Consider the following 17934-nt stretch of genomic DNA (forward strand, 5'->3'; position numbering starts at 1 on the left):
GCACCAAGGGATTCACCGGATGTTGAATGGACACAGACAGTACACAAATGGGCACCGAAAGGGGATAAATCCGGAGGCCAATTGTGGTCTCTCGGCTTGTGCATATATTTAAGCCCACTCTCCCTTCTCCCCTCTTATCACAAAGTATCAAATACGCTCTTAATCCCATTAATTGACACAAATTATTTATAGTAAGATTGAGAGACACGTGGCATGGGCTGGAATCTCTTTGAAGATACCCGTATGAAGGCCAAACAATAATCATCCAATTGTATTTAGAATATGATATGTTTAATAAATTTATTCCTCGACTGGTGTGGGCACTTTTGGACGCCCTGGTCGAACCAATCGCGATACGTTGAGCGGCGACATACAGCATCAAGATCGCAGCGGGACGTCATTCGCTGAATAGAAAAGTATATTTTGACAATAGTATACCCGTGAGTTTGAAAAATCTAAATAATAAAAAATATAAACATTTTAACCGATGGAACGCGCACTGGGATCTCGTCATGTCCTCGACCCCCCGTTGACAGGAATCTCACCGGGCGACCATTCTCCCCACTACCGAGGTCCCAAACTATTCGGCGATTACCAACGGCGCCCCGTGCTCTTTTTCGATGATAAAAGTCACTTTTTGAATAACATTATTTCAGAGAGATTGAATATATCTTTTATTATTTTTCGGGAATCCTCAATTTCACCTTGGAATCGCTTTTTTCTGAGATAGGAGAAATTAATCAGAGAGTTTATTCGATCCGATCGGTATCTACAACCGATATTCCCTGGTATTTGTATTTGCATTTGTGGGAATATAATTTAAGAAGATTGCGATAATAATTGATATTTACTGATTTCACAAATTTATCTTTCCTTTTGACAAGTAACTAATGAATTACTAATGAGAGAGAGAAAGAGAGAGTGGATGATAATATTTGACTTTTGCCTGAACAATCTGATTAATAATTTTTCGAAGAATGAAGGAAACGATCCAAAAGAAAAATATTTAATAATAATAATAATAATAATTAATTGGTAAATAGCAATTGAAAAAAAGTAACATATGTGCTTGCGGCTGGCAAGTATTCTCCCCTCAAGCCCTCGAGTATTCCTTCATTGTCCCCAGTGAATGAGAAAAAAATTATAACATTGGCGGCCCATGAATATTCACTCAATTTATCTCACGGTAAACCGACAGAAAGTGTTTTCCAAATGCAAGGCATTTTTTTATTTATTCAATAGTGAATGAAAAAAATTATGGACTTCCCGGCTCTTTCACCCATGCGGACGGGCAATGGTTTTATTGCATTTCGTGCGGCCTCTAACCGCGGTGATAGATGTCTACTCCGTTTTTCCACCGGTGAAGAGCGTACGTCTATTCGTGTGACAGGGTAATGGGCCCCAAGGACTTGTGAGTCTGTACAATTGATGGTTGACATTAGCGGGACAAAATTGTCGGGCCGTGTGGTACTAACGTTTTATCATTATTTCCGAGAATACGGGATAAAGAATCGGGAGGAATTGACGTTAACCCGGGCTTTTTAGGATATTTGTTTGTTGGCATAGTTTATTATGTTGAATAAAATTCCAATGACGAGAGAATCTCAGTCGTGACTATTCTTGCACAGATAATCATATTTTTTAGTCATTATTAGAAATAAAATTTTACAATCAACTCCCAATTTATTGCTCCTCGAAAATTTGTAACAAAAAATTCATTGACAAACGGAGTATCAAGGACCGAAAAAAAATCCCCTATTTTTCTATCATCATAAGGGTAAATAAGGGCTAATAAATTTCAATGCGGCTAAGTATACACGCGTGGTTTATCCTGGGGAGATGTCAAGGGAATCCAAAGGGTTGTGGAACCCCTGAATTTCCGGAATTCAGGAATTGGACGAGTGACACGCGCGTGTTTTTTTAAGCCTTTCGTCACCGAGTGGCATTTTAGCTAGAGTAAATCACACTTAACGCGAGTTGTGAATGCAGAAAGAGAGAGGGAGAGGGAAAAGGACCACCAAAAATGTGTACGCAGCGTAGGACTAGTCACGTGGCAGAACGCGTGCGAACGGGAAAAGGATGAAGGGAAGAGGCAGTTTCCGCCCCATTGTACGATGCCTACACTCATCCCCCCACGGATTAGCCCAGTCCCCCCACTCTCCATTGACCCAAGGCAACGAGGGTGAAAACCATGTTAATGTCTAGTTTCATCGCTTGATAAGGCAAGGCTTTAGACTCGACATATTGTCAAGTGGCGATCGCACAAATTTGTTATTATATTGGATTACGGGCGCGTTAAACGCGTGCTTCTATTCCTCCCCTAGTGAAACGAGTTGTTTCAAAACCACCCGCCTGGGGCGGCTATCGTTTCGAGGGGGGGAGATATCAATTGAGAAGTAAACTCTAATTTCCCTTGAAATATTGTCGATTTTTTGTTGTTTACGGGCGACAGTTTTTTCTTTTCGAGTACCACAAGCGTTTAATAGAAAAAATGTTTGAAAAAAAAGAAGAAATAAATTTATGTGATCGAAAAACGGCCGGCTATATGAGACAAGTGGGTGGGGTTGAAATCCCGTAGTACGGCGGGTCCGGGAGAAATGACTTTGGCGGTTTGTCCGGGTTCGGATACTGCACGTTTCACAACGGAATTACCCGGTGCTAATGGACTATCTCGGTCGCACTCCTCTGTGAGTGCCTGGTGAGAGGGTTAAATTTATAAAAGACCCGAGAAGGGAGAACAGTGGCGACGCCGTACGGAATCGCGATGCTTCTCGTAATAGAAAAAAAATCGCTGACAATTAATGAAAAGCGAACAGGAAAGGGAAACTATTGACTGATTCCGCGATAAATGCCATGTATATGCGTCCCAGGACCATGAACCCATTCCTTCCAAGAAAATTATTGGTTTTTTCCCGTTTTTATCTCTCACGTGACAATCCATCCAGCATAATCAATAGATATCCGATTCAGTGTATATATTTTCGCATTTATTGGCTAATGATACTGGCAATGTGCGCTAGGGCCCTCATGATTATTTGAATTTACATCAGAAAGAATTTATGATGGCCCCGGGGCAGGCATCACAAGACGAGATATACACTTGGCCAATTACTCTTACACCTTGCGGAGAAATGAGGGAATGCAATGATGCAAATGCTTGGATATTCGTTGTACCTATCATTACGCTCGGCTGATTTCCGCTTTGAGATGTAGAATCGTCCATTTTTTGGGCTACTTTGCTTTTTGTGAGAAGCCACTCGCATATGTTCGATGCGCAAATCATGTCGCTTCAGAGAAGTAACATTAACGCTTATATTTTTTAACCCTTTCTGAATCCAGAGCGATGAAATTTATATTGATTATTTAATGGGGACTTACTTGCAGTGGGATTCACCACGTGGTGTTGTCACACAGATGCCAGCGTTGAGGCACGGAGTCGGTGAACATGATTCAAAACCTGGAACAGTTAAAATTAATAAAATTAATTGTTTGAGAATTACATCAAGGGACGATTGACCACAATAAAAAAAATTAGTAGTCTACATTCGTGGAAGATTATGATTTTTCTCAATGGTCTACCCAATCACATCCGTCCTGTGAATAATTGAAATTCTTCAGAAAAGCAGGGCTTTCGCCAATTAATCTAACTATTCAAGAGTCATCCATTCCAAGCGAAATCCGGTCGTCCGGTCTTATCGAGCAATTAGCTCCTCCTCCCCCTCTTGACTCCTTTGACAATGCCGAGATAAAGTGAACTTTCGTGTCGCCTCTAGCCCCTCATCCCCTCTCAAACAGCCAAAAACTCTCATGTGAGAAAATATTTCAACGAAACAGCGGGGAGAATGAAGTCAGTGGACGAGTAACTCGCTCTACGACAAGTACGACGGCCAGCATCGCCTCTCGCAAATGTCCAACTTGCAAGACGGATGAGATCAGTTAAACCAAACTGCCTTCGTGACAAATCCTCCGCTTCCTCTCTCGCAAAAGCCTTCGCGCGTTCATCTTCCTCTCTCTCTCTCTCTCTCTCTCTCTCTCTCTCTCTCTCTCTCTCTCTCTCTCTCTCTCTCTCTCTCTCTCTCTCTCTCTCTCTTCTTTCGGTCTTTCTCACTATTGAGGAGACACCGGGGGAAGAGTCACTTGGCTTGAGTGCAAGTGCGTGACAGACTTTGTACTTTTTCTCCAAGAGTTTTTTTTCCACTGACAATTCTCTTGCTGCGCGAGCTAATTTGCGATGATGATTTTTATTCAGAGATTGAGGAGAAACAATTGAAGTTTCGAAAAATACATCGGTTAGTAAAATACAAAAATACTAAAAAAAAAAAATATCCTAAATAATAAATCTATTAAATATAATTTTCTTTAATTATTTCTCTCCTTAAAAATTTGCTATTTGTTTTCCAATTTCTCATAAATAATTTTGAAGAGAAAAAAATCCATACAAAAGTGGAAATTATATATATTTACAGATGGTTCTCCCCTCCCTCGTGACAAAAATAAAAGCGCTAATTGCTTTAATTCAGGGAGTAAATTGCCCTGTGGAATTGTGGCTTCCTTCCTGCACTGTCGCTGACACTAAATTTATTCACGTATACACAAGCCACAGAACTCGTTCATCTTCAAACAATTCTCCATACTGAAATCTCGGTGAAATCAAATCACTCGGCAGTTTAATTACGAATTACGAGCTCAGTGCGAGCCGCGTAGATTTATCACTGCGGAGTCTTGGACGGGGTGAGAAAGAGAGAGAGAGAGAGAGAGAGAGAGAGAGAGAGAGAAGAGGGCGGGTTAGACACGAGATATGTACTTCCAATCAGTGTGGGCGAGGATTTAAAACCCCGAGTGGATGAGGATGAATCAAATAAAATAATCTTTTTTTTTGGCTTTTGGATGGCGCGAGATATCTCGCCCACGTCGTGTATAATCGGTGAATTTTCGATTCGCCAATTCTCTCATTACATTGACGATTATATGTCTATATGAGATGTTTTATTTGGACAAATAGATCATGATTTTATTCGATTAATTAAATCCATAGTTGCCCGTAAAATTCATCAATATCTGTGGAATACAGTCTTAAACATGAATATTGGCACGTGCTCTGCCATTTCGTCTTCACTGCCTCAAGTTTTATATATACGTTGGCAGCGTTGACCCCCGCGGGTAGAGCATCATTCCCAAGAGAACCGGTCGCAGGGTCGAGACGAGAGAAAACGGTAGTCATAATTCACTGGTGCTCTCGGTGGTTTGAGACCGATCTTGTGTTTAATAGTATTTGTATGTAACGCACTGAGGTTAGGGCATGCTTAAATTTCATTTTTTTTCTTCACTGTACGGACAGGAAACCGATCAGACGCCGTGGAAAAACTGGATGATGCTACTTTCATCCTATTCTCATTCTCATCTTTTATATTTTTCCTTGTGAAGTAATCGCACGGCATGTGCTTGTACAATTGAAACTTGTTGGTGAACCATTATTGGAAATTAACGCGAATAAATGATAAGTGGATCGTTGAAGCTATACATTTGTTCTTTTTTCGTGTACGTATTAATCGATAAATGAAAAATAAAAATATAAACTTTCATTCCTAAGACTCCCTGATCAACCATACTATTCAATATTACGAATAAAGTACAATTAACACACGATAACTCTGCAGCATATTTGTACGATTGCCGAACGTTAACAAGGAATAATTATAAAAGACAACTTGCAGTTGAGCAAAATGGACAAGCGCATTGCATAACATTGGAGGATATTTCGCACAAGCGCCCGCGACTGCCATTGATTTTTTTTCCCAATATCAGCGGGGTACCTGGATCAACTAATTTCCTACCACTCTGCAGACATTTTCATTAATATTTATCCCTCTCCCATCCCCCACCGCTCGTTTATCTTTATTTTTATTCTCAGGCATTTCGTCCTGACCGGAATAACCGGTGGGAGTAGTGCCCAAGGAAATAGTCTCTGGTTTGTTATTTCCTGACAGAATAGCCCTCTCACCAAGATATTCTTTTATCACTTCTCCTTATATTTTTTCCACCGAATGCAAGCATTATTTTTCATTCTATTTACGTGATTTATTTCATTGTTTATTTATTTTTTTTCGACGACTTTACTTTTAGCCAGTGATACCCCTGGGTATTTTGAAAATTCACCGGCAATTTTCCCTCACTATAAATAACCTACGGGGTTGCCACTACTGTTTGCACTGGGCTTCGAGAAACTCGTAAAATTCCACCGAACCATTTGTGAAATTTTTCCAACACTGGAGTCGATCGTTTTGAATTTTGTTGGAGAGAGAAAATCACGTGAATTTTTCCATTTACCCCAGGCCCGCAGCCATTGAAGAGTCTTCACTTTTACGATTTGCTAAAGCAAACCAGTTAACGCCCCCTTGTTTGGATTTCGTTGCCAACGAAATTGCTGGGAGTTTCGCATTGACTTCGAGAAGGCTTGCGCAATTGAAAAAATTGGTTTACCAGGAGAAACAAATAAAATTTTGCTCATACGTGGAATCGTCTCCTTTGAAGTTGCACTGGGAGAGGAACAATGATATTTCACGTACGAAGGGAAATTCGCTGTAAAAATTACGCATCTCTTTCATAATTTTTGGAGCAAAATGTCAGGGAATACTTGCCCAAGTGTTCCCTTATTTTTCTTTAATATTTCCCTCTGAATAATGGCTGATTTCCGAGAAAACCTGAAAGATATTTTTCTCTCGGCCTTTAAAATCAATCCCAGAGGATTGAAATTTCCACAATTCCGAGGAATGATCGAAAAATCCTAGCTGATTGCAATTTATAGTCCTCGCACATGCAATTTCTTCTCTCCTATCGGTTCATTAAGACTCACCAACCCGCCCAAGATATTTTATACGTCCTCCCTCCCAAGACATTTCCCGTCGTCCATCAGGAGGTGATCTCCACAATCAATGGATTTGTATTGACGCCCAGCGTAACAACAATCTCCAATTCAAAAAGAGAGAACTGTCAGAGGCTCATTGATGGACAAAATAAAATTAAACAAAAGTCGAGGTGATGTTGTGGATTCAGAAGAGGAGGAGGAGGCGACCGGGTCCCGTTCTGTTCTGTTCTGTCTTTCCGATGTGCGGGATAAAGGGCCTGTATTGTTTTTCGGCTGCCGACGTGACAAAAGAAGAAAATAACCGGAAAACAAAAAGCTCTGGAGTTTGGATATCCCGTCTATTGTATTGTAATGGGCATTAACAGACATTCGCAGTCAATGTTTGAAACAATTCCTCCTCCCGTGAATCTTCTTTCGATCCCCATTATATCGCTTCTGTTTGGAGGTTGGACGTTCCCTTTCTCGGGCACTATTTTATTCATTTGGCGATAGCGACATTTTAAAATCATTTTTTCTTGTCCTTTAAATCAAATTCCGTATCAACATTGAAAATTGGGAGAGAAACAAAATGGGAAAATCGATGAACGAGGGATCTGATAAATATAGCGGACATCTTCCCACCGAACAATATTTAAAAATCAGCCTGTACCTGTCCCAACAGGGCTGCGACCGTTGGTTTTGTGCCCGGGGGGTGCGGGCGGCAAAAACAGAACGAAATGAAACATCTGCTGCCGCAGAGGGTACGGCTCGACGGCGTCCCCTCTAAACACCACCACCTTGCACTACATTTATTACATGGGGACGTTGCTAGATGATGCTTTTTTTCCTCTATCTCTCTTCTGCTGAGGCCCTAAGCTGTCTACTAGTCATTTGAAAAACATCACCGACGCGCAACTATGTGCATCGGAGATACTGTGCGTGTTGGCATTCAAATCTCCAACGACTTCAATACTTCCAAGAGTTGCCTCACGATTTCTATGATTATTGAGTTAAATGAATTAGGAAAGACGACAGACATAATAAATAATCCTTTTTAAGAGAGAAATGCCCTTCTGTAACGGTCTGCCTATACAATAAAAATAGAAATAAAAATTGCAGCCAAATCAATTTGTCAATGAAGATGAACGAAAGAAATCGATCAATTCACTGACATATTCGCTACCCAATCGTTCCTTAATTACCATTCATCGCGAAGAGAAATCAATCCATCATCTCCACCCGATGACCTGAATCGAAACCGGAAGCTCTTCGTTCTCGAATTGAAAAAGCCGAATAAATAAACGAAAAATTGCTGCGTAAGCCCAGATGGTGAATTCCTCGTGTGTCCGTAACAACCGGTACAGGCCAAGTGGGCCGAAAATTCAGGAGAAACCTCATCACGACACCGACAGAAATCAATCGTTACTCCTCGTCCTCCTCCTTCTCGCCCCCCCCCCCCCAACTCGTTAACTGGAAGGATTTATGATGGCAGTGTATTCGTCGATCTCGTTAGCCCAGGTTCGAGCAGTTTTTTCTTTATTTTGTTCTCTTGCTCTCCCTCACTTCTTTTACCACAATATTTTCCCTCTCACCCCATAATTTCAATCATACGCGGAGCAATAAAATCAATGCATTTGGTGTTGAAATATTGTAAAAGCGTGGAAGACATAATATAACTTATTAAAACAGCCGAAATATACCGAGAAAAAAGGTGGACAATAAGACAAAGACTGCCGACTAATTTTCCCAGGTTGTGCGATCACAGCCCTCTCGTGTGTAATTACACCAACGTATAATTCGTAATTAATTCTAATTCTCGCGGTTACATTCATTCCCTGAATATGAAACGGTAACGATGGGCTACCGAGATGCCTGAATTACCCCACCCCAAGCCCGACATCATACATCAAACCTAATCATTCAATCTACTGGGTATATTGTTTTTTACCTTTCTTAAGACCGAGAAGGGAATTTTCAAAAGAACACGGACGGAATAAAAAGAAAAAAGGCCGAATGTTGGAAAATAAATACTGTCGAAGGGTGAGTTAGGGATGTTATCGAGTATCATCTTGGCATGTTTTTTATCTACGTGGAGATCGCGCTACCGAGTCTCCTCGTTTATACTCTCGTTCTTTCTATATTCCCGGATCTTCCACCGGGCATAAGGACTCGCCTTTGTCCTCGCTCTCCCTCCAAGCCTCTCATACTATAATTCTTTTCACAATGTTTCGAAGAAGACGTAAATACCGCTTCTCGTAGTTTATATTAAATTTTATGAAACGCAGACTCTCTCTCTCTCCCTCCCCCCTCTCCTTCTTAAAATCCGTCCGACTATGTCCACTAACAATTATCAACTCATGAAAAATGACCGAAAGTTTTAGGTAAAATATTTTCCCTCCCACAAATAATTTTCCCCCTGATTCCTCGTGAGGATGGACGAGAGTAAACAGAGGCGCACGACCACCTCAGTCCATCAACACTCGCTTACCCGCTTATTTTACCGTTCCCCATATACAGTGTTTAAAATGTGCATGTATGCAGTTGGGTGCAGGGAGAATTGTTACGGCTATCCCATCACTGACACCGGAAACTAGGGGGGTCTGTGGCAGCCCCTACCGAACACTGCCCCAGTGGCTCTCAACTTATACCGACAAGCCGTCAAATCAAAATTTTTCTCTCCATCTTAAAAATGTTAATATTTTGTTGCTCGCAACGGAACAAATTGTAAAATGTTCCGCACAACTAGCTATGTTTTCTCCCTCAATTACATTCATCGCCTCGATTACCAATTGTACAGAAAAAATTTCTACGATTTTCTAGATAATTTTTATCCAGCATTTCTCTACCTCTCCATGCAGTACTGTCCCATTGTGTTTTATTCGCCGTTTCTTCTCGATCCTTTTTCTCGGCAATTTTTGAAGAAAAATACGCTATCGCGGTGAGCAGAAAGGGGAAAGAAGCCGGCAACAAGTTGCAGTTAATACGCGTCGGACATACTCAGAGGTAGAAGTATACACGCCCCAACCACGAAGAACAATAGAGTTGAAATACCCCGTAGCCGGGGTTATCCCCCTGCATTCGTGGTAAGGCTGCAATTATGCAAAAGGACACTCTTAAAACCGCGAAGTTAATTAGTTCGGTACGCGATTCCGCACGATCTGAGGTTTTACGAAACAACCGGAACGAGATGAAAATTATATTGCTTTCATATTCAATCTCCAACTAAATTATTTTTATCCTCTGATTCATGTTAAAAAAAATAAGACGCTGATGATAAGGATGAGGAGGAAAATAATATGGATAATTTCATTGTAAAATTGTGAATTTTTCACTCAAGTCTGTTGAAAAAAATTCAATGTTTTTGGAAATTTAAGTGCATAAAACAATTTTGATTTATTAGCGAAATATTATATCTCCTAATGACTTCTCTAAGTGTGGAATAAAAGTTTTAAATAATTGAAAGAAAATTTTGATGTCTCAAGGAATGTACTCCAACACCGTGCGAATCGTCGCAAAGTCGTAGTTACACCGCTAAAGGTCAGTCTATACAGGAGTATTGCATAATTAACGCCGAAGCAAAGGTTTTATCCAGGATCATGAAATTAGAAAGGATATGTGTCCCTTGTAGCATTAATTCACTAATAACAGATGATTAATTGTACCTCCATTATCGAAATATTATTCGTTTTGTAGTAAATAAACCCATTGAGGCGAATTTGCCCATTTGAGGCGAACTGAAGGTCGGATTATTCTCTGTATATTTCCCTCCCAGAAATATCTCAAAAACACGTAACAGGAGGCTCGGCACCTGTCGTTAACCCATTCCACAATCTTTTTTCATCTTTATAACGTCTTTTCTTGCTGTTTGATAAAATATGTTTTTCTTATTCATTTATTTATTTTGTGAAATGATTTAGAAGACCTTGTTGCCTTGGCTCCAGAGCGAGGAATAAAATTAGGTTACCCTATTCCCTATAATTGTCCTATACCCAGCAATTTTATATTTCAAAGAAATTATGATGATGAATGTGGTGAAAAAAAATGCGGAAATGATCTTACTCCATCTCTTGTTGACATTAATCCCCACGTGCACAAATTAACTTCTCAACCCATTAATTGCACCCAATGTAAAAAAAAGATCCAAGTCTTCACAAGTGCTTGCAAAGATGATGATATTCCGTACCTAGCGTAATTATCTCTTGCTATGACAACGATTCGTTCTCCACCGGTAATAGCCTCAAGTTTTTCAATGTCTGCTAACTCCCCAGAATAACGCATTTAGTTTTCCCAACACCTTATATTATATTGAGTGGCTGGATCACTGATGTACGTTATGCGAGAAGTTTACATACCTCATAGCCATCCTGCATCCTCAACGGAAATAGGAGAACATTTGGCTGGACATATTCCTATTGCCTTCCCAGAAATTCACAAATGCATCAGCAATTTCATATTTGTATTTTTTTCATTCCGCGTCCACAATCGGTTTTTATCAATTTCTCATTATCCAGTCAACAAATTTCGAGTACTGACATGTCATTGTTTTTCAAAGCCAATTTCTCCATTATGAAAAAAACTATTATTAAATTTTTTGAATCTGTGAGTGAACGTTACCGACAGAAGGGTCATTCTAAGAGCCAGTCAGGAACAAAAAAAATTCAAAATGATAGGTTAGGTCCACTGACCATTTCCATTTCTAAACTTTTTGCTTCCGACTTAAGTGATGACAATCATCCGGACTGATTGTTGGCGAGATTTTCGTGGAATTTAGCCGGTAATAATGATAGCTCATTTTTTACAAATAGTCATTGATTCCTCTTTCCTCTATTTCACTGCAAGACTCGGGGTCAACTTCTGGTCAGCTCATAAATTCCCTCTCTCTCTCTACTCCCCCCTGCTTCATTGTCCCCCTTTTTTTTATTCCCATTTGTATCATATAACCCTTCTATGCAAGCACCCAGGATACATCCGAATGGTATATACCAAAGGTAATTACGGTAGCGGCTAACTATCCAACCTGGTTGGAAGAATAATTAGGTACATGGTAATGCCGAAGGATCCACTGTGTAAGCCCATGCTCGCCTCTCCTATTCTCAAGCACTTCGGCTTGCACTTTTACCCTTGAATAGAGAATTAACAAAAAAAATATTTACAATGTCCAGAGACGTACGACGTGCTATTATCATCCACCCAGATGAGATAGCATCAGGTTAGTTCCATTTGAAGTTAACTTGGAAATATTGACAATTGCGGGGAGTAAAAATTTTTTCAATAGTCGAGGGGAATTAAGTTTCAATGACAACAAGAAATATTCATGGCAATATTTTTTGTAACATTATTCAATCGCGTTTTCATAGTATTTACATAAATTGTGATGGTTTTATTGAATTTTTAGAAAATAATAGAATAACCTTGGAAAGGAGCTATAGGGAGTTTTAGGCGCCATCAGGAAGGGGTTACCCCTCGTTTTTTTTTTTTGGCAAACCAGTACCCGGGAATTTATACACTACTAACCGGTCTGAAAACAGTCGACCCTCTCTGCGAGTTCCCCCAGGAGTTATCGGTAAACACCTGGCAATCGATAGTTGGTACAATAGGGGTTTAAAAGGGACATGGTGAGGAGTCATTGAAGAGAAGGAAATTTTGATAGCAAAGACTGGGGCAAGACAGACCGGTTTTTATTAATGCAAATTCATAACCTCTTCAAGATCGCCCGAGTGAAATCTATTAATTTTCATCCATTTTGGCGCTCTAAAAAACATTCTCAAATCACACCATTTTATCATACAGTCTAGATGATTAATGTTGAATTGTTAATTACTCACTAGAAAAAGAAAATTCTATTTTTTCAATCACTCATCAACTAATGATCCTACCCAATCTTTCGAGGGCCTCGACTCTTCCCTAAAACCTCCGCGTTCATTGGTCACCACCCCACCAATCCCCGACCTCAAGCAATCCTCACAAAAACCGTTCTTTTTCACACGTTACCGACTCTCCCCTTGATAATCGATCAAATCATCCTAAAAAAAACTCCAAACAAGCGCTAGCTCACTGGTTGGTGGCACCACTATTTGTTGATTCACCAATCAGGGGAATTTTTTTTCTTCTCATGGGTCCCGAACCAGCCAATCCGGAAATGAATCCCTCAGTACCTTCGGAGAATACTTAACATACTGATGCTAATGTACACCGATCGATACACAAAGATCGTGCGGTGCTTTGGTACCATTTCGAATGGCTTGCGCAATCGATTAGACAATGAATCCCAATGGACATTTTTTTTTTCATGTCCAAGTGAATGTCGATGAACCAACGGTTATTGGTTAACGTAGGCGTTTTCAAGCGCTGTCGCCCGGTTGTTGGACAATCGGTTGATGTATTTACATTAACGAATGCAAGACGGGCGTGATGATTTATCGACAGAATTTGCATTCTCAATGCCATGAAAGAAAAAAACGACAAACGAGCTGTTCTTTGCAGCATTGAGTGTAAAAATCATTGAATATTTAATGATCTTCTCAATCAATGAGCTGAATTGAGGGAGAACGATCTTTCATTTTTCTAAGATTTTAGTCACAGAACGTAAATGGCGAAATATATATATTTATTTTTTCCGGCTTTGTGAAAGGCGATCTAAATTGATTTTTGTGAAAATTCAATTCAATTTATTTATTTATTTTTCGTATTTCAATATTATCCTTTAAAGTATTGAAAAGAAAGAAAATCCAGAAACTATGAGATCCCGAGAATTGCAAGTTTCTCACTTGGCAATTGCCACATTCCGAATCTTCTTCTATTCATCCGATGCTGAGAAGTTTGTTGCACAATTTCCGGAAGACCGTTACATTATTTTATCACTCTAGTTATTCAAAAAGATAACAATTGCGAGCAGTTTCTGGGGGAATTTTCACCCGTCAGGAAATTGGAATGTTTTGTAAAATTCCAGCGCGCCAACGGGAAAATTCGAGCGAAGAATTTTACTCTTAGAATTTACAGTATAAAACAATTTTGAAAAAAACACTATTCACAAACATTTCGTTAAAATTATTGTTGCATTGAAAATTCATTCAGCACTCGAATCCAAACATCCGTCGAATCGAACTCAGTGAAAAAATAAGCCTAAGAAGCTCTCCTATTACGGAATTTCATTACATTGTCGGTTTCACGTGAAATGAACAGACGTGATGGCATGGGTGTACACACGTTCCGTCGTGCGAGCGTGTAATATGAGCCAACGGGCCGTGTCGTGGTAGGTTTCAATGCACCGGTGATTTGTGCGCGTGAAAAATTAATTAACACTGGAGAATAAAAGAGGCATAACAGCGGCGTTCATGCAAAACATCTTTAGCTTATTCACAACTTGGCGAATATTATAATCATCATTATATTACATAATAAAGTACCTCTAATAATTTCTCCAGTGTTTTTAATGTTTTTTCTAATAAATTTATCCCCTCCTCAGTACAATTTCTGCATCTCTAGGGGATCGCCGGTACTGTGAGAAACTGTTGAATTCGAGATAAATAAATGGTCTGTACACAGCACAGCGCAGTTGATTGATACAATGCATCGCATCATTGACCCTAGCCTCCCTCCGTCACCCCTCCCACCCTCGAACAGTCTGTGGATTTACCACGAAATCGTTTGCAGATGCTTGGACTTTTAAAAATAATTTAAACGTCCCTCAGTGACTCCGCGAAAGATCGTCCGGGAGAATCTGCATGTTGGCTAGATGTGGTCTTTCCTTTATAAGGGGGCGCCCCCGGCCTGTCCCCAGTCTGACTGACGGCACAATCCTTGATCTTTTCCATCGATACTCCACCGACTATCTTCGTTTCGAGCCTTCGAACTTGGACAAGGCCCAGCGACTTTGAATACATTCTCAATCGTCGATGGAGTTTCTCAGAATAAAAATGCAATTTTTTATTCTCAAAATAACGAATAAAAAAATATATGAAGACAAGACGAGAGAGAGAGAGAGAGAGAGAGAGAGAGAGAGAGAGAGAAGAGACGACGAAGAATCGATGTGTGCCTCGAGGGTTTTAACTTGCGGCATGTGAGGGCCCTTAATTATGCACGTTTTACGCGCATCTATAAGAAAGCTAGAGTCATCGATATCCGTGAATCACAGACTGCGGATGGATGGACGACGAGGGGAAAAGGAAGATGCATCGCTGGATTAAGAGGGAAAATGAGGTAGAGAACCGAGGAGAAGAATATATACGTCGTTGTCTCGGCAATCACCCTACGTTCAATGGTGATTCTTAAAACAGAGGAAGATGGACGCAATGCAAATAGCCAATAGTCACTGGTTATGGGAGATGGGGGATGTGGCGTGCCCCTCAGATCGTACCCTTCTAGTTAGTAGATGCCGCGGTGATAGTCAGGGTTTCAGATATTCCAGGGACCGAGTGGAGAGGGCTTTATTTCCCAGAGTTAATTGTCAATTTTGAATGTCGGATTATTATGAAAGGGCATATGAAGATGATGGCATTCAATAATTTAATGGGCTATCTATTTAGATATTGGGAGTTTGCATTTTATAAATTTTGATAGATAATAATTCGAATAAATTGAGATTCTCATCTTTAAAATATAATCTCCAGAATAATTCTAGAATAAGATTTTCGCGTGTACATTAAAGGCCCAGAAAAAAACCACATGGTTTAATTGCAATTCGTGCAAACAGAGAATGCACATGCAGACGAGGTGCATAAAGATAGCGATGCTCTGATGTATGAAATTCACAGTTCAGTCCCGGGGGGGTTGGAAAATGAGGAGAGGAAGGAGTAAGAAAAGGAGTCATGGGTTACGTGTGCTGAGGTAGCCGCTCCCGACTCGGAAGGTCTGCATCTAGACACACTGTTGGCGTGCACTCTGGTTTATACAGAATGGGAGGTAGATTTCTGGTTGGCGTTTGGCCTCTTCGTCAGTTGTGTTCTCAGGCTTTCTCTTCAACTCCTTAGAAAACCGATCCTCAACCCCCCTCGTCCTCCTCCTCCTCCTCCCCCCCCCCATCATGCATCCAGACGTGCTTTCACACGAGACGAAATTCTGAACGACGCGTGTACACATAGATACCGTCGTACTCCGATTTTAATTGCGAATTATTTTCGGTGAGATTTGATGGGAGGAAATTTCTCCTCGAGGTCTACAGTTTATTCAATTAACTCGAGGTCTTTATTTCTTATTTGTGAAAAAAATCTAGGAATAATGTCTGAATAATTCCACCAGTGTTATTTTCCTCTCATTTCCATAACTATTTTCAATTTTTCTTGTACCTCTCAATACTGAAACCCCAGTCCAGGTGCAGCTGTTACGTCACCTCTCGCCCCCCAAGTGACTCCTCTTCTACATCCGTTAAAGAGTGAATGTATCCGAGGTGAGCGCATAAATAAATACAGAAAACTCAAGGAATGAAAGATCGTAAACATTCGAGGCGAATAGATAAAATGTCACAGTACAAATAAATCCATCGCCGAATACCACATATTTATTTCCTCACTTCGTAGCACGAGAGGGGCTGGAGTTTCTTCAAAAATCCACAATGAATTCATATATTCGGGTAAACAATACCGAACAACGAGATAACGAAAAAATATTTCGGCATCCGGTGTGGAAAAAAATGAAGGACCAGGCGACCTATACAAGTTTCTCTCGGCATTTGTACACGCGTTATGGGGAAAAGACTGGCTTCCTGGAAAGAGGGGTTGGACACCTGTCCCTCAGTGAGCGTCAACTTTAGTTTTCCAATGAATCTATCGCATTGAGAGCCACTGGGCATGCATCCTTCTGTCACGTGTTGTCGGTTGAGATGATGTCAAAAATTTTCCAATGTACCAACGATTTTTTTTCATTAATTTTGTAACTGTGAAGGATAATAAAATATGAAAAATCAAGGGAAGCAGTGGTATGGATTTTTTTCACATGGCCCTCGTAGTCAATAATTGGCAATCTGCAGAGTGAAATTTTCCATTTTTTTTTTTCACTTCCAAAATACTTTTTCGGGATTGAAAACGACAAACGACTCAGGTCAATGTCTCTATTTGTTTGGACGATATTAGTAATTTAGGTCGAATCGGAAGATCATCACTCATTTTCAAAGACTCACTCACATTAATAATTCGTGGAATAAATTCTGGATACTGAATAACAAGAAAATAGAGACCAGAACAAGGGCAGGTAAAGAGTAATATCGAATGGTCAATAACAGACAATCGATTGAGTGAATTTTCAAACGTTCCCGATACTTCAAAATGGTCCAAAAAATATCTCTATTGAAATAGAACAACATGCTGGTTTAGAAGCCCACGAATCCTCTACAAATTCGCAGTAAACCGATTGCAAAATGGAATGGAAGCGTTTGGGAAGACAGTCGAGGTTGGGTCCGGGCCCAACGTTTTCAGTTCGGGCATCATCACAATGTCGGACGCGACAGCAGCATACTAATGCCTCGGATCGTCATTTACTCACCTCCCCATAATAAAATCCCCGTGAAAGCCCCTAAAAGCCCTCGAAAAATATTAGCAACCCCCCAAAACGCAGCGCAGGCGTCATCATGAAAAATTCAACGACTGCGCCGGCGCCGCGGGCACCAAGCGTCGTTCCTCGACCTGTTGCCTAGCAGCAGCATTTTCAAACCATCCCAAATAACACAATAATAATGACAATAAAAATAACACTGGTAACAACACTCACCGGAGGCCGATGGCAGTGTCGGGATGAGGATCAGTAACAGAAGGCTCGCACAGTGTGCGTAATCCAAGTGCAAACGTCGCATCATCGTGTTGTATTTATCCAAAAAATCACAGTGAAATAAGGAAAATCACACACACACATAGGCCCCGGGTACACCGTGGCAACGGGCAATTGCCTCACTATCCCTCATCTGACCAAACCTCTATTGGCATCACCAAAAAACAAGTGCATCCATGGAATGAAAAAAAAAACGAAAAAAAAAAAACAAGCGACAAACTATGGGAAAGGGGAAGAAAATATTCACTTGGTTCTCCTTCCACCACACGAATAACTCGAACTCACTGGCACATTATTGTTCACACTGATTACGTACGCGGTATTTCGGGTTT

At 40.4% G+C, this 17934-nt stretch overlaps 1 protein-coding gene across 2 annotated transcripts in view; it reads right to left on the minus strand.

The window, feature by feature from the left end:
* Positions 1–17685, minus strand: part of LOC135165881 (neurogenic locus Notch protein) — a 110732-nt gene extending 93047 nt beyond the window's left edge. For both annotated transcript variants that reach the window (XM_064127650.1, XM_064127649.1), the window contains exons 1-2: positions 17546–17685; positions 3379–3457 (exon numbers count right to left, since the gene is read on the minus strand). In XM_064127650.1, the coding sequence (XP_063983720.1) occupies positions 3379–3457; positions 17546–17630 (164 nt within the window). In that variant the 5' untranslated portion in view covers positions 17631–17685. The remainder of the gene's footprint in view (positions 1–3378; positions 3458–17545) is intronic.
* Positions 17686–17934: the final 249 nt, after the last annotated feature.

This window comes from Diachasmimorpha longicaudata, chromosome 9 (assembly GCF_034640455.1).
Source record: "Diachasmimorpha longicaudata isolate KC_UGA_2023 chromosome 9, iyDiaLong2, whole genome shotgun sequence".
NCBI classification, from domain to species: domain Eukaryota; kingdom Metazoa; phylum Arthropoda; class Insecta; order Hymenoptera; family Braconidae; genus Diachasmimorpha; species Diachasmimorpha longicaudata.